This window comes from Trachypithecus francoisi, unplaced genomic scaffold (genome assembly GCF_009764315.1).
Source record: "Trachypithecus francoisi isolate TF-2019V2 unplaced genomic scaffold, Tfra_2.0 Lachesis_group2, whole genome shotgun sequence".
NCBI lineage: Eukaryota > Metazoa > Chordata > Mammalia > Primates > Cercopithecidae > Trachypithecus > Trachypithecus francoisi.
Window position 1 is genome coordinate 152,866,579 of NW_022681465.1, and position 23,412 is coordinate 152,889,990.

General features: G+C 50.0%; 2 protein-coding genes across 9 annotated transcripts in view; one reads left to right on the forward strand and one right to left on the reverse strand.

Annotated features, from left to right (window-relative positions):
- Positions 1–227: 227 nt before the first annotated feature.
- SLC23A1 (solute carrier family 23 member 1) lies at positions 228–21,959 on the forward strand. Of its 8 annotated transcripts, none has more exons than XM_033181049.1 (16): positions 228–760; positions 4,455–4,515; positions 4,894–5,244; positions 5,686–5,843; positions 6,849–6,937; positions 7,105–7,172; positions 7,349–7,530; positions 7,662–7,782; positions 7,904–8,060; positions 8,382–8,529; positions 9,053–9,158; positions 9,386–9,515; positions 9,622–9,765; positions 10,257–10,352; positions 15,680–15,946; positions 21,518–21,959. In XM_033181049.1, exons 3-15 carry the CDS (start codon positions 5,185–5,187, stop codon positions 15,925–15,927), a joined length of 1,707 nt encoding a protein of 568 aa, XP_033036940.1. In that variant the 5' UTR covers positions 228–760; positions 4,455–4,515; positions 4,894–5,184; the 3' UTR covers positions 15,928–15,946; positions 21,518–21,959. The 8 variants fall into 8 exon arrangements, with proteins under 8 accessions (XP_033036940.1, XP_033036938.1, XP_033036939.1 ...); XM_033181047.1 differs by having other exon boundaries at positions 5,131–5,244; XM_033181048.1 differs by lacking the exon at positions 228–760 and having other exon boundaries at positions 3,623–4,515.
- The window catches only part of PAIP2 (poly(A) binding protein interacting protein 2), a 30,218-nt gene continuing 25,904 nt past the window's right edge, over positions 19,099–23,412 (reverse strand). The window contains exon 4 of the mRNA XM_033181063.1: positions 19,099–20,113. Within this exon, the coding sequence (XP_033036954.1) occupies positions 20,057–20,113 (57 nt within the window). The 3' untranslated portion in view covers positions 19,099–20,056. The remainder of the gene's footprint in view (positions 20,114–23,412) is intronic.

A 23,412-nucleotide genomic window follows, 5' to 3' on the forward strand; every position in this document is an offset into this window, starting at 1 on the left:
AATTTTTTTTTTTTTTTTTGAGACAGTCTCTGTTGCCCAGGCTGGAGTGCAGTGATCTCGGCTCAATGCAACCTCCACCTCCCAGGTTCAAGAGATTCTCCCACCTCAGCCTCCTGAGTGGCTGGGATTACAGGCACCCGCCATCATGCCCGTCTAATTTTTGTATTTTTAGTAGAGACAGGATTTCACCATGTTGGCCAGGCTGGTCTTGAACTCCTGACCTCAGGTTATCCACCCACCTCGCCTCCCAAAGTGCTGGGATTACAGGTGTGAGCCACTGAGCCCAGCCTTCAAAATGCTTTTTCTATTCTCTCACTCCACAACAACACAGAAGATGGCTGTGACCAAATGAGTTGGGGGCTTTCCCCTACACACCAGACAAGCAGTTCTGCAGCCGACACCAACTGGGTGCCTGCCAAAATTTAACTCTGGCACTATCTACCTGGAGATGGCATCAGATCCCACAGCTGAGGACTCAGTCCCCCGTTCTGTCCCCTATTCCTATGCCAGTTCCAACTCCAGGCCTCCGGAGCTTCTGGCCTACTGGCTTCAAGATGAGGTTCCCACAACCCCCTCTTTGAGTTCAACTAATTTGCTAGAGTGGTTCATAGAGTTCAGAGAAACATTTGCCAGTTTATTATAGAGGATGTTACAAAGGATACAGATGAAGAGATGTGTAGGGCAAGGTATGGGGAATGGGCTCGGAGCTTTCACGCCCTTCATGGATGCATCACTGTCCAGGAACCTCCACCTTCATTAGGTAGGCATGATTCATTAAGCCATTGGCCATTGGCGAACAACTTACCCTCCAAGCTGTCTGCCCTCCCTTGGCTGGGGGTGCGGGGTAGGGGGCTGAAATCCTGCCTTGGTCTCTCTGGTAACCAGCCCCTGTCCTGAAGCTACCCTAGGGGCTGCTAGCCATCAGTCAATCATTAGCACACAAGAAGACATCATTTTGGGAATTCTAAGATTTTAGAAATTATACTCCAGGAAACGAGGTCAAAGACCAAATATATATTTCACAATATTACATCCCTCCTACAGAGGGCCAAATATACATCCCTACAACTTCCAGAGGTAAGAGAGCGCCGTCAATGGCGTGGTGATGTAACCGCCCAAAGGGTTCACCTTGCCCAAGCCTAGACAGAGCTGATTTCTCAAGACAGGGGAATTCAATAAAGAGTAATGAACGCAGAGCTGGCTGTGCAGGAGACCAGAGTTTTACTATTACTCAAATCAGTCTCCCCAAGCATTCGGGGAGCAGAGTTTTTAAGGACAACTTGATGGATGGCGGGGAAACCAGTGAGCCAGGAGTGCTGATTGGTCAGGACTGAAATCATAGGGAGTCGAAGCTGTCTCCTTGCCTTGAGTCAGTTCCTAGGTGGGATTCCCAAGTTCCAATGAGGCAATTTATGGATCTGGGTGGTGCCAGCTGATCTATCAAGTGCAGGGTCTGCAAAGTATCCCAAGCACTGATTTTAGGAGCAGTTTAGAGAGGATCAGAATCTTGTAGCCTCCAGCTGCATGACTCCTAAACCATAATTTCTAATCTTGTGGCTAATGTTAGTCCGTCCTACAAAGGCACTCTAGTCCTCAGGCAAGAAAGAGGTCTGCTTTGAGAAAGGGCTGTTATTGTCTTTGTTTTAGACTATAAACTAAAAAGTGTTTCTCCCAAGGTTAGTTCAGCCTACACTCAGGAATGAAGAAGGACAACTTGGAGGTTAGAAGCAAGATGGAACTCATTAAGTTAGATCTCTTTCACTGTCTCAGTCATAATTTTGCAAAGGTGGTTTCAGTGACATCCCAGGTCTTCAGAACCATCATGAGAAAAGAGAACCAAGGAAAACTCTGCAGGCAGACCACCTTGTGGCACACCTACTCCAGCCACTCCATGCTGTCTGCGCCCCTCCCAGAACACACGTCTCACTGGGTCTACACCCAATGGCTGTTCATTTTCCACACTCTGCCTTTGACCCCAGCTGGTATGGATGGGCCCTGGGTTTCTGACCAGCCAGATTCAACATTTTGGTTCTCAGTCCTGCTTTCCCCAGAAATTCTTCTGGCTGAGCCTTTTCCTTAGTAAAGGAGCCCTGGACCCTATCTAGGTCTGGGAACTGGAGATCGGTGGCACCAGAACTTTCAGTTTCCTTTGTGAGTGTCTCTGATCTGGCCAAGCCCTGGGAGAGAGACAGAACATTCTAACCCCCATTTTTAGAAATATTCTTATTTTGCACAAGAGCCATGTGTAGGAAGACAGTCTAATCCCCCTTTGACAGATGCAGAAACTGAAACTTAGACAACAGAAGAGGTTCAGGCCAAGTCCCAGGCTGAGTCGTAGCAGGGCTGGGAGAGGATTCAGACTTAGGGGACCGGGGAGGCCAGCTGCTGGGGAAATGGAGGTGCCTGGGGCAGGCCCTGGCCACTCCAGCTTCCCTGGGAGCTGCGCTCAGCCCCCTCCATCCTTCACCTGTTCCAGGACCTGCCTGAAGCCCCACCTTCCCTGGCCTTCACTCAGGAGAGAACCCCTAGACACAAGGAGAAAAGTCAGGGCCCAAGAAACCCACTAAGCTGTCAGTAGGACAGGGTGTGGAGCCGGGCTCCGGTGACATGGGCCTGTGTTTTTCTGTGGGGTGATTAGAGAGGCTGCATCAGTTCTGGTGTGTGGGCTCCTTCGTGCTACTGTGGATCTGGGACCTTGTTCTCCACCTTGTTCTTTATGCATATTGTGTGGTTTGGGTTGAGTTGAGTGTCCATGGAGCCCTGTCTACAAGGGGTGGGGCTTGGTATCCACAGCCCTCTGGGGAGTTCTGGGAGGAGAAGGTGGAGAGGAAAGTGCTGGGGAGTTGCAGAGGCTTCAAACTGGTCCAGCAACTTGGGAAATTGGGAGTAGGAGCCAAGAGGGAGAGGAGAGGACAAGTGGATGGACAGAGGAACAGTGTGGACACCGGCAGGCAGGTGGACTTAGTGCTGTGGCATGAATCTGCTGTCCAGCTGGAGAGCGGTGCCGCCCCTTGGCCCTGCGGGCAGGACCTGGCCATGGGCACAGCCACCCAGAAGTAGGTGGGCCCTGGAGTGCTGGGGCTGGGGCAGCCCAGAGGGAACAGAATGGGGACCTTAGGCCTAGCCCTCACCTTGCTGAGGAGCCTGAGCTCTTAGGGCCCCTCCCCATGTCCCCCCTGCCATCCTCAGGCCCTAGGGCCAGGCTGGGCTGGGCCTGCCAGGAGGGGAGAGAGTTTGGGCATAGGACTGCCTTCCTGGGCTGGGTGATGGGCAGTCACACCGGGCTTGGTGCATAGAAAGGCCCCATGATCCGTCTAATGCTCTTACTATCTTTAAATTCTTTTTTTTTTTTTTTTTTTTTGAGACGGAGTCTTGCTCTGTCGCCTGGGCTGGAGTGCAGTGGCCGGATCTCAGCTCACTGCAAGCTCCGCCTCCCGGGTTTTACGCCATTCTCCTGCCTCAGCCTCCGGAGTAGCTGGGACTACAGGCGCCCGCCACTTCGCCCGGCTAGGTTTTTTTTTTTTTTTTGTATTTTTAGAAGAGACGGGGTTTCACCGTGTTAACCAGGATGGTCTCGATCTCCTGACCTCGTGATCCGCCTGTCTCGGCCTCCCAAAGTGCTGGGATTACAGGCTTGAGCCACCGCGCCCGGCCTTAAATTCTTTATACTTTTGGAATAAAGGCCTCACATTCTCACTTTGCACTGGGTCCCACAAATTATGTGACTGGGAGGGAAAGGGATCTGTGTCCTGACATAGGGTGCAGGCCAGGCTGGGCCAGCCTAGGCAGCTCCATCTGCAGAGGCCCATCTGCTGCCTGCCTCAGGGACCCTGAGGGGTGCAGGTGGTGGGGGCAAGGCAGCTCAGACCAACCTGAATTTTAGGATTGGTTTCTGCAACCTTGCTATCTGCATGGCTTGGGTCAAATCACATCTACTGAATCTGTTTCCTTCGCTGTTAAAGGGGTTAATACCGCCCAGCACAGGGGTTACTTGGGACAGTGCAAATCCATGTTTCCTGGCACAAGGCCATTCCTCAATAACGAGAATGACTATGATGATGATGATAATGATAATGATGAACTGGTTACTAATAAATGGGGAAGGGCCTCATACAGGGGGTTACATAATAAGTGCCTGTTTCTACTCCCTCTTTCTCCCCTCACCTGGGGCTTGGTAAACTTCTGGTCCTCACCCCCTCGACTGTGGCCCTCTCTTGGGAAACAAGAACAGGTCCAGCACCCAGGTGCAGATGTGGGCAGGGAAGGGCACATGTGGCAGAGGCTTGGGTGACTTTTACTGCCCTAGTGAGAGTTAATACATTACCTCTGCCCAGGCCCCCCTTTCGTAATCCGGAGCTGGGCATCTGGTTATAGATTTACTTCGAACAATGCCTGATACGTGGAGTAAAGTCCTCCTCCTTGGCCTTTGTAAAGTCATCCCCTCTTCTCTTCAGGAACTGCTCAAACCTGTGCCCCAAAGATGAGGGCCCACGAGGACCCTGAGGCCCGACACAGGTGCTGGGCGCTGGGGGTGGGGGCTAGGTGGGGGCGGGGGGTGGTGGGGGGCTGGAGGGCCTGTGCAGGCCTTCTCCCTGGAGGCCAGAGATAAGCATTCTGATGAACTTGATAAAGAGTGACTGTCCCAAACTGAATGTGGCAACTGGGGGATGGGTGGGGGTGGGGGTCAAGAAGCCTGCAGCTTTGGGACTGGCTGACTCTAGGTTGGGGTTCAGGAGAGGCCTAACCTCCCCGCCAGTGACACCCCAAAGATCTTCAGGGGGCAGAGGTGGGACCGGATTGGACTTGTCCACAGTCTCGAGCCCTCTTGGCCCCCTCTCGTGTGGTCCCCAAGACCTCTGACTTAGGGGTCCATTTCCCTGGCTAAAATGACAGGTCCTGAGGGCTCTAGAAGCCGGCACAATAGACTCATCCCTGTGGGAAGCAATGTGAAGTGGGAGACAACTGTGGCCAGGCCGAGTGAGAACCGGGTGGATGAACTGTTGGGGAGGGCGGGGACCCCACTCTCAGTTGCTGACAGGCCACTTGGGCTGCCTGATTGTTTTCGGGGCAGAATGGATTTTGTCTGTCTCCATCACTTCACCCTAAGCTACTTATCTCTGCTGCCCCCAGCATGAATCCCCCAGGGACCCTCCGACCCCCCTACCCACAGAGCCTAAGTTTGACATGTTGTACAAGATCGAGGACGTGCCGCCTTGGTACCTGTGCATCCTGCTGGGCTTCCAGGTGGGTCCCCCAGGGCCTCCCTGCCCTCACTCTGCACACTCCGCGGGGACTCCAGCCCCTCCCTGGCCAGCAGGGAGTATCTTGGGTAACAGGAAGAAAATCCTGAGGTCAGCACATGGCTGTCAGCAGGCAGGGGTGAGGCAGAGACTGAGTCCTGAAAGAGGATGAACTCCCTGGGGGCGTGTGACACTTGCCAGGTGGAGTGTTGGTGACAGGGTGCAGAGCCAACTCCACGGAAGCCGCAGGAATAACTTGGGTGGAAATTAGTGACCCCCAGAGTGGTCAGCAGTAGCTCTCTGGGAATCCCTTGTGGGGACTGCGGGTCCTGGGCAGGCAGCCACGTCAAGGCCTGCTGAGGCAGGCATGAGGACACTAGGCTGTCCCCTCTCCCTGGAGCTCTAGGGTCCTGCCTCATGCACTCTGCTCTCTCCCTCCGCCCAGCACTACCTGACATGCTTCAGTGGCACCATCGCCGTGCCCTTCCTGCTGGCTGAGGCGCTGTGTGTGGGCCAGGACCAGCAAGTGGTTAGTCAGCTCATCGGCACCATCTTCACGTGCGTGGGCATCACCACTCTCATCCAGACCACCCTGGGCATCCGGTGAGCCACCCAGCTCCCCCTCCCCCCCAACTGTGATCCACACAGCAGGAGCAGGTGGGCTCCCAGAGGACATCGGTGAGACAAAAAAGCCACTATCTGCCTCCAACTGCTTCTCCTATCCCAGGCCAGCCTTAGAGCTGGGCAGCGCAGCCCTGACCCTGGGAACTTTGATCTAGGCACACTTCAAAGACCAAGCATCTGCAAGTTTAAGGGAAGGGAATTAAGGGAAGGGAAAGGGAATGTACCCTCGCTGGCTCTCCCCTCTTTTTTTTTTTTTTTTTTTGGAGACGGAGTTTCACTCTTGTAGCCCAGGCTGGAGTGCAGTGGCATAATCTTGGCTCACCACAACCTCCACCTCCTGGGTTCAAGCGATTCTTCCACCTCAGCCTCCTGAGTAGCTGGGATTACAGGCACGCACCACCATGCCTAGCTAATTTTGCATTTGTATCCACCTGCCTCGGCCTCCCAAAGTGCTGGAATTACAGGCATGAGCCACCAAGCCTGGCCAGCTCTCCGCTCTTAAGCCCCATTCTGAATACTGCCCAAATGGCAGCCCTGAGCTAGCTCCCAGGGCTGGTGCCAGCCTTTTCAACAGCCCACCCTCCCAGGGCCCCACGCTCCCGAGTGCACAGCCCTAGGCCTGGGTGGCATTTGAGTTGTTTGAGCGGTGGGGGACAGGGGAAGATTGTGAGAGAAACTTGGATGTGGGAACTGAGCTGTCCACTTCCGGGCAGGTGCTCCCTCCTAACAGTGCAGGAGCTGGTGGTGGGAAGGAAAGGGGGCAGGTTTTGAGTTGGGGGCTCCATTTGTTTTCTTCCTTGGGCAGCCAAAATGTTAGAGTTGGTCTTCCCTGGGGCCTCAGCGACTTTCATCTGCCCTTGTCCCTCATGTCTCTGTCACTCTCTCTGTGCTCTCCTTTCCTGATCTCTCCCCATGTCTATATCCCTCCTCCCCCACATCTATATCCTTCCTCCCCACCCCTGTTGCTCTGTGCCTCTCCTTCAGGCTGCCGCTGTTTCAGGCCAGTGCCTTGGCATTTCTGGTTCCAGCCAAAGCCATACTGGCTCTGGAGAGATGGAAATGCCCCTCGGAAGGTGGGTACACTTCTGGGGTCCACACTGGGGAAAAGGGAAGGCCCAGAGACCTGGAGGTCTGAGCAACTGTCCCGGGTCCAGACACCAGGGTGCAGTCATGGCAGCATCTTCTCTCCCTCTCTGTCTCTGTACCTGGTCCATGTGTGTGTCCCTGACTCTACCCCCAGAGGAGATCTACGGTAACTGGAGTCTGCCCCTGAACACCTCTCATATCTGGCACCCACGGATACGTGAGGTGGGTTTGCACATAAGGGTAGAAGAAGCTGGGTCCTGAGGAGGGGCTATATGGGAGTGAGGGTGGCCGCTGAGTTTGGGTATTTGAGGAGGTAGTCCAGGAGCTTTTTTTCCTGCTAACAGCAGCCAGGTCACGACCTTTACATGGTGACTTATAGCTGATGTTTGCCCTTCCAGGTCCAAGGTGCAATCATGGTGTCCAGCGTGGTGGAGGTGGTGATTGGCCTGCTGGGGCTGCCTGGGGCCCTGCTAAACTACATTGGGCCTCTCACAGTCACCCCCACTATCTCCCTCATTGGCCTCTCTGTCTTCCAAGCTGCTGGCGACCGAGCTGGCTCCCACTGGGGCATCTCAGCCTGGTGAGCAGGCACCAGGCCTGACCCCTGCCCAGCCCCAGCACCCCACCCTCTTCATGTCCTTCGTCCTTCTTCCCGGCTCCTGGGCCCAGCCTGGCCTCCCATCCACTTCCTGATTGTGCCTCTGCCCCCAGCTCCATTCTCCTGATCATCCTCTTCTCCCAGTACCTGCGCAACCTCACCTTCCTGCTGCCTGTCTACCGCTGGGGCAAGGGCCTCACTCTCCTTCGCATCCAGATCTTCAAAATGTTTCCTGTGAGGACCTGGCAGGCGGCTGGGGCTGGGACTATGGCCAGGGCTTGGGCTGAGGTGGGAGCAGGTCAGCCTGGATAGAGACCTCCAGTGCCTTCAGTGCCCCTTCACCCCCCTGCTTCAGATCGTGCTGGCCATCGTGACCGTGTGGCTGCTCTGCTATGTCCTGACCTTGACAGACGTGCTGCCCACAGACCCGAAAGCCTATGGCTTCCAGGCACGAACCGATGCCCGTGGTGACATCATGGCTATTGCGCCCTGGATCCGCATCCCCTACCCCTGTGAGCAACATCCCTTGGGCCCCTCTGTCCCCAGCTGAGACCACCTATGAGACAATCCTGGTGACCCCAGTCCAGCAGGTGACACACCTAGTATTAGCCGCACATTTATAGTGCGCCCAGAGGAGCGGTGTTTTACTTAGACAAAGCTTCAGTCCCACTTCCTGGCTCTGAGTGACCCAAATAAGCTCCCACAACTGTATAGCTCCCATCCCAGCCTGAGATCTCCTTACCTGCTCTTGCTCCTTCCAGTACTGCCCTGTCTATTCCTAACCATCACAGTCTCCTCACTGTAGCCAACCATCCTGTCTCCCTCCGGCACAGGTCAGTGGGGCCTGCCCACAGTGACTGCAGCTGCCGTCCTGGGAATGTTCAGTGCCACTCTGGCAGGCATCATTGAGTCCATTGGAGATTACTACGCCTGTGCGCGCCTGGCTGGTGCGCCACCCCCTCCAGTACATGCTATCAACAGGTAGCCTACCTGCCCTCCTCAGTATCTGATCTCCTCAGGGGCCCCCCAGGAAGCACACACAGGAACGGGGTGGAGGCCCAGGGGCTAGGCTTAGGCAAGTCGGGAACACGCTCCAGACCTCATTCTCCTTGCTTGTGCGATGGGGGTGCCCTCTTATCACCCCTCTGTGGTTGCTGGGAGTAGCTGAGAAGATGGCGAAGTCCGAGGGGAACCACCATCATTGACAGCCCTCGATGTGCCCGGCTCTGGCTGTGCATTCTTATGCAATCTGTGAAGCATTTTGTGAGACGGGCACCGGTATTTATCCCAGGAGGAAATTGAAGGCCAGAATTGCCCACAGAATTTAAGTGCCAGGGCACTGGGACTAGCTTTGGAGCCTGAGCACTCTGGCCTGGAGTAGGGAGTGCTACAGCTGTTAGCTGCAGCCCCCACAGCGCCAGAGGACCGCGGACCCGCTAAGATGATGGGGAACACAGGCTGGTGCAGAGGCTGGACCGAGCTCCAACTCGCCCTTTCCTTACAGGGGCATCTTCACCGAAGGCATTTGCTGCATCATCGCGGGGCTGTTGGGCACGGGCAACGGGTCCACCTCTTCCAGTCCCAACATTGGCGTCCTGGGGATTACCAAGGTGTCGCGACGAGCCAGAGCCAAGTCCCGATCTAATTCTGTGGGCCGCAGGCCCCGCCCCAACCCGGTCCCCACTTTGGTTTAGCCCCACCCTGTCTTTGAGAGGCCTCGCCCCCGCATCAAGCCCCAGCAGGTTTATGCCTCGCTCTTATAACAGGCCCCGCCCCTGGAATTAACCCCTCCCCAGCCTCGTCCCCTGGTCTAGCTCCCCCGCTGGCTCCCCGGCAGGTGGGCAGCCGGCGCGTGGTGCAGTATGGTGCGGCTATCATGCTGGTCCTGGGCACCATCGGCAAGTTCACGGCCCTCTTCGCCTCGCTCCCTGACCCCATCCTGGGGGGCATGTTCTGCACTCTGTTTGGTGAGTGTCTGGCGCGGGCCACAGGTCGCGGTGCGGGTCGCCGAGTGGTGGGACCCACCTGGATTGCGCGTGCGCGACGCCTCCAGTGGTTCTCTTGCGCCCTTAGGCATGATTACAGCTGTGGGGCTGTCCAACCTGCAATTTGTGGACATGAACTCCTCTCGCAACCTCTTCGTGCTCGGATTTTCCATGTTCTTCGGGCTCACGCTGCCCAATTACCTGGAGTCCAACCCTGGAGCCATCAATACAGGTGCCTCCAGCTGTTTACTGTCTCCAAAGGCGGGGTGGGCCCAAAACTTTGAGCACAGCCCCCTCCCTCAAAAGCTCCACACAGCTACAGCCACAAATCCTACCCAACTCTGGGTGTCAATCAGCAGCTGAGAGCCTGGGTCACAGCTGTCCTTTACTAAGACACTTCCTGTGGACAGATATTGACCTTTACATGTGCTTACTTTTCAAAACAGCTCCATAGATCTATTTATCTATATTTATCATTTGTCCATTACCATTTCAACTTTCCAGATGAGCAACATGAGGCTCAGAGAGGCTCAGTGATTTGTCCCAGGTGAACAACTAGCAACTGGTAGAATTGGGATTTGAACCCAGAGATAGGAAAGACAGAGATAGGTTTGAGACAGGGCTTTGTACTGTTCCTTTGCCATGGCTGCACAAGAGGAAGTCCCTCAACTCTGCTCTCCGAATTGGGCCATGACACCCATTGGCCCTTGGCCTATTCCACAGGCATTCTTGAAGTGGATCAGATTCTGACTGTGCTGCTGACCACGGAGATGTTTGTGGGCGGGTGCCTTGCTTTCATACTTGACAACACAGTGCCAGGTATGGTTCAGTCCTGGGAGGGGAATGAAGAACTAAGCAGGACTCATGCATTCCAACAGATGGCCTCTAAGCTGGAGCTGTAGCTAGGTACCATGCGATGCAGGCCCTGCAGGGAGCATCAGGAACAGATTGGCTGGCGGAGTTCTCACTGGCTGGAGGGAGAGAATGAGGCACAGACATGCCTCAGAAGTCTTGAAGAGGATTGGGCCAGGAGACTCACTGCTGGGTCCTGTGAATCCTTTCCTTTCCATTTGTTCCATTTCTTTCTTTTCCTTTTTTTTTTTCTTGAGATGGAGTCTCACCCTGTCACCCAGACTGGAGTGCAGTGGTACAATCTCAGTTCACTGCAACCTCCACCTCTGGGGTTCAAGTAATTCTCCTGCCTCAGCCTCCCCAGTAGCTAGGACTACAGGTGCCTGACCAGGCCCAGGTAATTTTCGTATTTTTAGTAGAGATGGGGGTTTCACCATGTTGGGCAGGTTGGTCTTGAAGTCCTGACCTCAAGTAATCCACCCGCTGGGATTACAGGCATGAGCCACTGCACCTGGCCTCCTCTCCATTTCTTAATAGCCACTGGGCTGAGGGATGTCTTTGCTTTTTCAGAGTAGGACAGAGATAAATGCAGCATCAGTTTGTTGGCAAAATCCATCCACTCCAATATGTCAGCAGCCTGCCACAATGGTGACTAGAAGAGCCACTAACATTTCCCTTTGGTACCAGAGCTTTTTGCAAAGATTGTGGAGGATACTTTGTGGGGCCCACATAAAGATGCCAGTAAATACATAAAATAAATGTCACCAGGTGCTCTGATAACAAACAGTTAACATTTACCAAACATCTACTATAGGTAAGGCAGAGCTAAGTGTCTTACTTCATCCTCAAAAACCACAGTCATAAAGTCACAAAATTAAAACATCGAAGCCAGGTGTGGTGGCTCATGCCTGTAATCCCATCACTTTGGGAGGCTGAGGTGGGCAGATCACGAGGTCAGGAGTTCGAGACCACCTAGCCAACATGGTGAAACCCTGTCTGTACTAAAAATGTAAAAATTAGCTGGGTGTGGTGGTGGGTGCCTGTAATCCCAGCTACTCAGGAGGCGGAGGCAGGAAAATTACTTGAACCTGGGAGGCAAAGGTTGCAGTGAGCCGAGATTGTGCCATTGCACTCTAGCCTGGATGACAGGGTGAGACTCCATCTCAAAAAAAAAAAAAAAAAAAAAAATTAAAACATTGCAAATCTGGGATATATATTTTAATTGAGACAGGGTCTCAGACTATCACCCAGACCGGAGTGCAGTGGTGCAATCATAGCTCACTACAGCCTCAAACTCCTGGGCTTAAGTGACCCTCCTACCTCAGCCTCCCAAGTAATTGGGATTACCAGTGCACAGGTGCATGCCACCATGCCCGGCTAATTTTTGAATTTTTTGTAGAGATGGGGTCTCACTTTATTGCCAAGATTGGTTTCGAACTCCTAGGCTCAAGTGAGCCTCCCATCTCAGCCTCCCAAAGTACTGGGATTATAGGTGTGAGCCACATCTGGCCTCTATTTTTTTTTTCTTTTTTTTGAGACGGAGTCTTGCTCTTGTTACCCAGGCTGGAGCACAATGGCGTGATCTCAGCTTACTGCCACCTCCACCTCCTGAGCTCAAGCAATTCTCTTGTCTCAGCCTCCCAAGTAGCTGGGATTACAGGCGCACACCACTACGCCCAGCTAATTTTTGTATTTTTAGTAGAGACAGGCTTTCACCATGTTGGCCAGGATAGTTTCAAACTCCTGACCTCAGGTGATCCGCCCACCTTGGGCTCCCAAATCCTAGTCACCTCGGCTAGGATTACAGGCATGAGCTACCACGCCTGGCCTCTATTTTTAAATTGAGATGGGGGTCTATGTTGCCCAGGCTAGAGTGCAGTGGTTATTCACAGGTGTGATCATAGCATACTACAGCCTCAAACTCCTGGACTCAAGCAATCCTTCTGCCTCAGCCACCTGAGGAGCTCAGAGTACAAGTGCATGCTATATACCATCTCACTAAATCTGGGATTTTTAACAACATCCATCTGACGCAGTCAATGGCCTGTGTCCCATCCAATGCACCATACTGCCTCTGCTGGAGGGTTTCAGGGGACCTGGGCTGCAGGACTGGGAAAGGCTCCATGGAGATGGCAAGTTAATGATTGCATCAGTATAGGGACATAAGGGGCGGTAGCAGCAAGATGATGGGCCTCCATCCCCAGTCACTTACCGGCCTGATCACAGCCACAGGTCCTGTCTTCCTCCCTCTGTCTGAAGATCGAAGTGTTTATATTCATATAACATAGGTGTCAGAGGCTGTCTCTGCACAGCTGGTGGTTTGGGGTTGGGGAGGACAGAGGAGGGCCAGGGTTCCCCATAGGATTTTAGGCAGAATCACAGGGTGCTCTTGGTAGCAGCTGTCCCTTCGATGGATGGGTGGGTATTTGAACATGGTACTCACCCCTCCCCATTTAGAGGATGCTAGATTGGGGCTGGAACAGACCATCCTATGGGCCTGAGACAGTCAAGTGGGAGCCTCAGTGCCTAGGGGATATGAGGAGATGGAGAGCATCTGGGTAGGCGTCTGTACATGAAGAGGCTTCTTTGTGACTTGGGTGGCTAAGCTATCCGGTCATCCTTAACGACGGCTGCAGAACCGCCTGAGTCCCTTATACCCCAACTTTCAACCCACCTGAGCATCACAACTGTCATCCCGTGTGTCATGCCACATAAGCTCAGCAGTCTTCAGTATACACTGAGGAATCTAAATTTAGCTCAGGGAGGTTAATAAACTTGCCTAAGGTCACAAAATCTGGATTCAAACTAAGGTCTAGCTGGCTCAAAACCCTGTCCTTAACCATGGAATAGCAAAAGCCTTTTCTAGTCCTTAACTTCCTGCTGGGGATGGGTCACTTGGCACTTGCTTTTTTTTTTTTTTTTGAGATGGAGTCTCGCTCTGTCGCCCAGGCTGGAGTGCAGTGGCATGATCTTGGCTCCGCTTCCTGGGTTCACGCCATTCTCCTGCCTCAGCCTCCCAAGTAGCTGGGACTACCGGCGCCGGTCACCACGCCTGGCTAATCTTTTGTATTTTTAGTAGAGACGGGGTGTTCTTTGTCTTTACCTATCCACAGCCCAAACTAGAAGGCAGTCTGTTTAGTTCAGCACATGCTGCTAGAGCTTACCAGCTTGGCCCTGAATCAGACACTGAGGAGGATATGCCAAAAAGTGTTAAGTCAGTAACAATTTGTGTAGAGGAGCTCCTGGCACAAGATAGGTGGTAAAACTAGATTTAAGCAAGCAATGAAGTCAGTTAAGCTGGGCTGGAGTTATTGGGAGGGTTTATCAATGAGGGAGAGTGAGTGAGGCCTAGGAAAAAGGAGGGGGCTTGGAGAAGTAGAGAAGGCACTGAAGGTTGGGATGTAGTGGGCAGGCTGACTGGTCTGCTAGACGGACCTCTGGGCTGGCTGCCACGTTTGTCTTGGCAGTGGTGTGAGGTAATCAGACACCAGGAACATAGTCCTACACCACACCTACGGCTCATCCCACTATACTCTGCCCACTGTGTGTGCCCTTTGTACAGCCAAGCCCAATCAAACAGTGTCTCTTCCAGGTAGTCTTCCCTGGGGACTTCACCTTCCCTCAGTGCCCTCTCCTGTGAGATTTTGGAACATAACTTGGTTTGTGCTACTCATGGGTTTGTTCTCAGCCTGGGCGGCCAGCAAGTGGAAATCCCCCCTCCTTCTGCTAGATTTATAGTATTTCAGTCTTTTGTCGATCCCAGCCCTCTTGTGAAAACTTGAGATCTCATGTGACGCTGCCCCACCTGAGGGAAAATTCCTAGTCGTAAAAATTACTAGCCAGGCGCAGTGGCTCACGCCTATAATCCCAGAACTTTGCGAGGCCAAGGTGGGCTGATCACTTGAGGTCAGGAGTTTGAGACCAGCGCCTGGCCAACATGCTGAAACCCCATCTCTATTAAAAATACAGCAATTAGGCCGGGCGCGGTGGCTCAAGCCTGTAATCCCAGCACTTTGGGAGGCCGAGGCGGGTGGATCACGAGGTCAGGAGATCGAGACCATCATGGCTAACACGGTGAAACCCCGTCTCTACTAAAAATACAAAAAAAACTAGCCGGGCGTGGCGGCGGCGCCTGTAGTCCCAGCTACTCGGAGGCTGAGGCGGGAGAATGGTGGGAACCCAGGAGGCGGAGCTTGCAGTGAGCTGAGATTGCGCCACTACACTCCAGCCTGGGCCACAGAGCGAGACTCCGTCTCAAAAAAAAAAAAAAAAAAACAGTAATTAGCCAGGTGCGGTGGTTCACACCTGTAATCCCAGCTACTTGGGAGGCTGAGGCTGCAGTGAGCCGAGATCAACCACTGTGCTCCATCCTGGACAACAGAGCAAGACTGTCTCAAAAAAAAAAAAAAAGAAAATTATTTGGTGTATCCCTACCTCCATCAAAGATTTTATTTAGCTTGACTTTCTGAAGTTTGTATTATAAAAATGAGTTTTTCACATACGGAATCATAATATGAAATGTTAATACTGAGTGTTTCAAAATATGCCTCCCTTACCCCCAGAACACAATCTGGGCCTGATACGGTCCCTATGGACCTAACACTCATTACCCACACACTCAGATTTAGGTTGACAATATTTTTGTCCCTTTCTTCATCTTAAAATTTTGTATAGGCCGGGCATAGTGACTCACGCTTACAATCTCAGCACTTTGGGAGGCCAAGCCGGGTGGATCACAAGGTCAGGAGTTCAAGACCAGCCTGACCAACATAGTGACACTCCGTCTCTACTAAAAATACAAAAATTAGCTGGGCATGGTGGTGCATGCCTGTAATCCCAGCTACTAAGGAGGCTGACGCAGGATAATCGCTTGAACCCGGGAGGAGGAGGTTGCAGTGAGCCGAGATCACGCCAATGCACTCCAGCCTGGGGAACGGAGCAAGACCGTCTCAAAAAAAAAATAAATAAATAAAATAAAAATTTGTACAATGGTGTCTATACACTTCCCAGGGGTATGTTTTGAAGAAACAGTATAATGAAATTAAAGCACTTAGCACACAGCCTGGCACACTAGTTATACAATAAATACTAATTATAACTAGTATCCTTTAGTGTTCCTTAGAGCTCTGGCCAAATTAGGAGGTCAGAAACCATAGATTCAGCCACTTTTTAGGACCAAATGATAGTTAAGAAAGATACTTGATTCCAGAAGTCTGCCTTAGGAGTGCGTTACGGAAAGTGGGGGCGGCTGAGGGTTGCTGGCCTTGGTAAATGACCCCACTGACCTCTTCCAGGTAGCCCAGAGGAGCGTGGTCTGATCCAGTGGAAAGCTGGGGCTCATGCCAACAGTGACACGTCTTCCAGCCTCAAGAGCTATGATTTCCCCATTGGGATGGGCATAGTAAAAAGAATTGCCTTTCTGAAATACATTCCTATCTGTCCAGTCTTCAAAGGATTTTCTTCAAGTTCAAAAGATCAGTTTGCAATTCCAGAAGACATTCCAGAAAATATAGAAACTGCATCTGTGTGCACCAAGGTCTGAAAAATGACTTCCAGGAAAGGTAGGATGTGTCTATGGTTTTTGTGGGAGGGCTGAATAATCAAAACATTCTTGGCTTGAGGGGGTTGGCTCACGCCTGTAATCTCAGCACTTTGGGAGGCCGAGGCGGGTGGATCACGAGGTCAGGAGATTGAGACCATCCTGGCTAACACGGTGAAACCCCGTCTCTACTAAAAATACAAAAGATTGGCCGGGCGCGGTAGCTCAAGCCTGTAATCCCAGCACTTTGGGAGGCCGAGGCGGGCGGATCACAAGGTCAGGAGATCGAGACCATCCTGGCTAACACGGTGAAACCCCGTCTCTACTAAAAAGTACAAAAAACTAGCCGGGCGAGGTGGCGGGCGCCTGTAGTCCCAGCTACTCAGGAGGCTGAGGCAGAATGGCGTGAACCCGGGAGGCAGAGATTGCAGTGAGCTGAGATCCGGCCACTGCACTCCAGCTTGGGCGACACAGCGAGACTCCGTCTCAAAAAAAAAAAAAAACAAAAGATTAGCCGGGTGTGGTGGCGGGCGCCTGTAGTCCCAGCTAGTCGGGAGGCTGAGGCGGGAGAATGGCATGAACCTGGGAGAGGGAGCTTGCAATGAGCCAATATCATGCCACTGCACTCCAGCCTGGGCGACAAAGCGAGACTCCATCTAAAAAAACCAAACTACTCAGTTATCTTTCCTGTAAACTGTTTGAATGTCCTCAAAGAGAAGGTGAGCTGGGTAAAAAGTCAATATACAGATTTTGGGTGGAATTCCTTTACCATTTCATAGTAAGAGCAGAACTTCCCAATTAGTGTGGGCCACTAAGAGGCTACAAGTATGCTGAAATGCAGATCCTCTAGCCTTCCAGACACCTGGGCAGAATCTGGGTCAATCAGAGTTTTTGAGCTAAGAACCCCAGCCATGGGCAGCCTCATTCTTGTACTTCAGTATGCTAGACAAGTATCACTTTGATATGCGATATGGAAAATGCTGAGAAATACAGCACAATAGGAAAAATCTTCTCATATACACTGCTTTGTTTCAACAATGTCATAAAATTAAAACCATCTAAAACAGGATGCCTTTATCCTCAAAGAATACCTGTACAAGCCCTAATGAAGTGATCCTTTGTCCTTAGGGCTTCAGAATGCATGGGCAGCTGATGCTCGGAAACCTTCCATCACTATATGTAATGCAGATGCCTGGCTCTCTACTAAACACTGAAGTGGGTTCAATGTGCATGTTCCCCCAGACAGACAAGAAAAGTTCCCAGAAAGAGAGGTTAGCCTAGATGACTCCTTAATAGTAAAAATAACACTTAAAACAGGACTTTCTATGTCTTAAGTACTTACATAAATTAACTATTCACATAATCCAGAGACAGTTATTACTGCCATTTTAGAGATGTGGAAAGGAAGGTAGAGATAGGTTAAGTGACATGTCCATGATCACAGGATTCACATCCAGGAAGTCTGGTTAGAGCCCCCACCCCGCCCTTTTATTTTTTTTGAGACACAGTCTTGTTCTGTCACCCAGGCTGGAGTGCAGTGGCGCCTTCTTGGCTCACTGCAACCTCCATCTCCTCGGTTCAAGTAATGAACCTCAGCCTCCTGAGTAGCTGGGATTACAGCCATGTACCACCATGCCCAGCTAATTTTTGTATTTTTAATCGAGACAGGGTTTCACCATGTTGGCCAGGCTGGTCTCAAACTCCTGACCTCAAATGATTCACCTGCCTTGGCCTCCCAAAGTGCTGGGATTACAGGTTTGAGCCACTGTGCCCAGCCTAGAGCCCCCTTTTCTTTTTTTCCCAACAGAAGCCACATTTGAGAATTTTTACTCTTTTTTTGAGATGGAGTCTCACTCTGTCACCCAGGCTGGAGTGCAGTGGCCGGATCTCGGCTCACTGCAAGCTCTGCCTCTTATGCCATTCTCCTGCCTCAGCCTCCCGAGTAGCTGGGACTACAGGCGCCCACCACCTCGCCCGGCTAGTTTTTTGTATTTTTTTAGTAGAGACGGGGTTTCACCGGGTTAGCCAGGATGGTCTCGATCTCCTGACCTCGTGATCTGCCCGTCTCGGCCTCCCAAAGTGCTGGGACTACAGGCTTGAGCCACCGCGCCCGGCCGAGAATTTTTACTCTTAACTCTTACCGGCGATCACCTGAGGTCAGGAGTGCAAGTCCAGCCTCACCAACATGGCAAAACCCCATCTCTACTAAAAAAAATACAAAAATTAGCCAGGCATGGTGGTAGGCGCCTGTAATCCCCAGCTACTCGAGAGCCTGAGGCAGGAGAATCGCTTGAACCCGGGAGGCAGAGGTTGCATTGAACCGAGATTGCACAACTGCACTCCAGCCTGGGTGAAAGAGACTCTGTCTCGAAAATAAATAAATAAATAAATAGATAGATAGATAGATAGATAAATAAATAAATAAATAAAGGCTGGGTGTGGTGGCTCACGCCTGTAATCCCAGCACTCTGGGAAGCCAAGGCAGGTGGATAACCTGAAGTCAGGAGTTCAAGACCAGCCTGGCTAACATGGTGAAACTCGTTCTCTACTAAAAATACAAACATTAGCCAGGTGTGGTGGCAGACACCTGTAATCCTAGCTATTTGGGAAGCTGAAGCAGGAGAATCATTTGAACCTGGGAGGTGAAGGTTGCAGTGAGCTGAGATTGCACCACTATACTCCAGGCTGGGCGACAGAGCAAGACTTCGTCTCCAAAACCCAACCAACCAACCACACACTGGGGTACACATGCCCACACCAAAGAACCTCCCCCCACTCCCAGAAGAATGTGAGTCAGAACTGACTATATGGCTTTCTTAATCTTCTTCAACAAGCTCAAGAAAAGCCCTTGTGAAGAACAAAAAACAATAGAGGTTCTATTAGAGTAAGGTCACCATCATATTGGTCAGCCATAAAGTTTCTTACATGACTATCTAGGATTCCACTGGCACTTAAGTCTGAAGTGATTTAAGAAGCAAGGACGGGCAATGGGGTTATTCTATTGCTGTATTCTGGACAGATACTTGCATAACAACATACCTGTTTGTTAGAATCTAACAAAGCCTGAAATCTTAGCACATTTTGCCAGCAAGATTGTCCTGAGGCACTGGGCCCATACTCAAGTGAGTAACACCACTACAGTACCTTCCAGCACCAATAAACACAACCATCTGCTCAGTTCTACTATTATTTATTTTTTTAAATATTTTTGAAAAAATATAATTTTTTTACAATATTTTCAACTTAAACACTATTCACACTGAACACGTATGGCAGCTTAACCTACCCAAATATGAAGTTTAAGAAGCCAAAACTGTTCTAGCTTTGTTAAAAGAAAAGTTGTGCTGCAGACTCTTGTGATGGTTAACAAAGCAAGGAAAAGCACCACTCAAATCATAATGTTACAGTATCTTTGTTCAGCTGGGTTATGGGTTGGCATTGGTCATATGTTAGACTCTATACACGCATAGCTATGATGCAGTGAATCCCTTAGAAGTTACAATTCTCAAATTACATACTTCCTCAGATGTAACATTATAACTCAGTATTTTTAACACAATAACGTACCAGAAAAGCCTGGACTGGCACTCATCTGCTGACTACCTTGTAGCCTCAGTAATACGACATACTTGTCTATAACAAATTATCTCTAACTGACTAACAGACCTTCAGAAAAATGGAGATTCTTTTTGATGGGGACATAATCAAATTGAAGTATGAGAAATATGCTTAACAGTAGAAACTCAAATTAAATTTACTGATTTTAAAGTTTAGACATTAACAAGTGTTAGTTAACCCTAAGGGACCAGTTTAGCCTAAAAAAAAAGACAATTTAGTAAGGTTTAGGTCTTTTAATTTGGTGCTTGTTCACAACTTGACTGGTGCTCCTTTCCTTGCTGTCTTCACATCAAGCCATGGGGCCAATTCTATTTTCAGTAAGTGTTTGACAGCTTTTTACTTAATAACAGTCTCAGCACTTTTATTAAGCATGCAGGACTAACAAAAACTTTGGCAATGCATAAGTGTAACACAGTGACGAGAGAGCTTTTACAATTAAGTCTTCTAATACTGCCTTCACAGTGTGGAAATTGTGCTACATCCACCAAAAGAGGGCCCTGTCTACTCAAATATTTCAGTACTTCACCCCAGGAACAAACTCCTTTGCATTTGGATTCAGATTGCTCTTGACCTGGAAAATAAGCACATAAAAAAGCAAGTTCATTAACACAGTTTCAGGTACTAATTCAACCTAGATCCTCATGCAAAAACATCTTCCAAACAAAAAAGACAAAATGGCCGGGCGCGGTGGCTCACGCCTGTAATTCCAGCACTTTGGGAGGCCAAGGTGGCAGATCACGAGGCCAGAATCGAGACCATCCTGGCTAACACGGTGAAACCTCATCTTTATTAAAAATACAAAAAATTAGCCAGGCATGGTGGTGGGCACCTATAGGCCCAGCTACTTGGGAGGCTAAGGCAGGAGAATGGTGTGAACCCGGGAGGCGGAGCTTGCAGTGGGCCGAGATTGTGCCACTGTACTCCAGCCTGGGCAACAGAGTGAGACTCTGTCTCAAAAAAAAAAGACAAAAGAACTCAGTCTGGGCCGGGCGCGGTGGCTCAAGCCTGTAATCCCAGCACTTTGGGAGGCCGAGACGGGCGGATCACGAGGTCAGGAGATCGAGACCATCCTGGCGAACACGGTGAAACCCCGTCTCTACTAAAAAATACAAAAAAACTAGCCGGGCGAGGTGGCGGGCGCCTGTAGTCCCAGCTACTCGGGAGGCTGAGGCAGGAGAATGGCGTGAACCCGGGAGGCGGAGCTTGCAGTGAGCTGAGATCCGGCCACTGCACTCCAGTCCCGGCGACAGAGTGAGACTCCGTCTCAAAAAAAAAAAAAAAAAAAAAACTCAGTCTGTAAGACTATACTTAACCCCAAAAAACCCCCAAAAGGAGGAACCAGATGTAAGCTATACATCGTATCAAATTATATCAATTTTTCCTTTTTCCTTTTTTTTGTGATGGAGTCTTGCTCTGTCGCCCAGACTGGAGTGCAGTGGCATGATTTAGGCTCACTGCAACCTCCACCACCTGGGTTCAAGTGATTCTCCTGCCTCAGCCTCCCGAGTAGGTGGGACTACAGGCGCGTGCCACCACACCCAGCTAACTTTTTGCATTTTTCGTAGAGATGGGTTTTCACTGTGTTAGCCAGGATGGTGTTGATCTCCTGACCTCGTGATCTGCCTGCCTTGGCCTCCCAAAATGCTGGGATTATAGGCATGAACACTGTGCCCGGCCTAAATTACATCAATTTTCTAAAGAGAAAGTAGGAAATGAAATTCAGTTTGCTTAAGTGTAACCAGAAATCCAGTAACTTCACATAAATTAAAGGAATAGCACTGAACAAGGAATTCTGTTAATCAAACTATGGTATGTAGCTTTCTTAAAAGACTAAACAGCAAGGAAACATGTTAAACAAGTGTTGATATTATGATTAAAGTAACTGGGGAATTGTTGATGGATTAATTTTACTTTAGAATCCTCACTAAAAATGTGGAGTTGTTTTTCTACAATTGCCATCTTCTAATTCCCACAGGAAGCGTGGTATATAACAGGAAAAGAAAACGACATGGGGAAACCAGAAGATCTAAGTCTGAAATCCCAGCCCTGCCCCTAACTAACTTCTATGTAAACTCAGATAAGTCGTCTTTCTCTGGGATTCAATTTTTTGCATCAGTTAAAAAAAAATGCCGCGGGCAGGGGGAGATGGGCCAAAGTCTGAGTCTTAGAGACTCGTACCAATGTTATGCTATGTCTCTAAATCTTTACTCTCTTAAGTAGACCTGTCAGCATCTAGGAAGAATAGCTAGAAATTTTCCTCTGTGGTATTTTACACTGTAAGTTGATAAAAATAAAAAGAAATGAGGACAGGTTCCAGGGCCTGAAATGTAGGTATGCTGGAAGGCTTTTACATTGAATTTGACCCTACATCACTTCAAGACTAATGCATAATATTAAACATCATGTTGAAGAAATAATTTTAGTTTCGTAATTTATACATAGCAGTTTCTTTGGACAGGATATATTCTCCCTTTCAGCAAGGGAAATAATGTATCTATACTTTAAAAGTGTTAAGTTTAAGAAAAAAAAGCAGCATTACTTTTCTCTTTTTTTGAGACAGGGACTCGCTCTGTTGCTCAGACTGGAGGGCAGTGGTACAATCACAGCTCACTGCAGCATCGGCCTCCTGGGCTCAAGTGATCCTCTAGCCTCTGCCTCCCGAGTACCTGGGACCACAGGCTGGTGCCACCATACTCAGCTAACCTAAACTTTTTGTAGAAATAGGGTCTCCCTTTGTTGCCCTGGCTAGTCTCGAACTCCAAAGTGATCCTCCCACTTTGGCCTCCCAAGGTGATGGGATTACAGGCATGAGCCACCACATCCAGGCACAGTGTTCTTAAATGAATAATCTTTTGGGAGCGACAGAAGAATAAGAATGAAACAAAGTAGTATCACATAGACTGAGAAGAACAAACCAGCTTCTGTACTACGGAATCATACTGGGTCCCGATTAAAGCTATATATTATGGTCAGCCAAGAATGTTACTCTGCAGGATAACTGGGATTATTTACAGAGACTAATGTAGCCGTAAGTAATCATACCGCACAGACTGCTCAAATTCAGATCATACGGCTGCTCAAATAGGTTACCATCACTTACTGCAACAAAGGCTATACCACAATGTAAACTTCAGTGCTCTCTACACCATCCCTTAGAAGAATGGTTTCCAAACTCAGGCAGGTTGGCTGTAAAATAAATCCTCTGTAGTACTTTTAAAAAATTAACATGTCCAGACAACTGAGCATGTTGGGATGCAACTAAAGAACTGATTTTTGTATTTAATGCTTCATAGGTAATTATGGTGTACAGATTAGTTCAGTGGACCCATCCAGTTCTCACTCCAGTGCTGATGTTTAGTTATAACAATTTTCCCCGCTTCCCCAATTTTTCTTTCTTTCTTTTTTTTTTTTTTTGAGAAGTCTCACTCTGTCTCGCAGGCTGGAGTGCAACAACGCCATCTTGGCTCACTGCAACCTCCACCCCCCGGATTCACGCGACTCTCCTGCCTTAGCCTCCCGAATAGCTGGGATTACAGGCATGTGCCACCATGCCCAGCTAATTTTTGTATTTTTAGTAGAGATGGGGTTTCACCATGTTGGTTAGGCTGGTCTCGAACTCTTGACTTCGTGATCCGCGTACCTCAGCCTCCCAAAGTGTTAGGATTACAGGCATGAGCCACTGAGCCCAGCCAAAACAAGATTAAAGAGCAAAACTTCTCCATCAAGCTACTTTTGTATAGGCAAGTAACATGATAATATTGTGTGTGTTTAAATTATTAATTCTTTAGGACATTTAAGTACCCTAGGGCAACATCAGCACTAAAAGCAGGGGCTAGAAGTCCATCTAAGACTAGCTCCACAGTGTTGCCA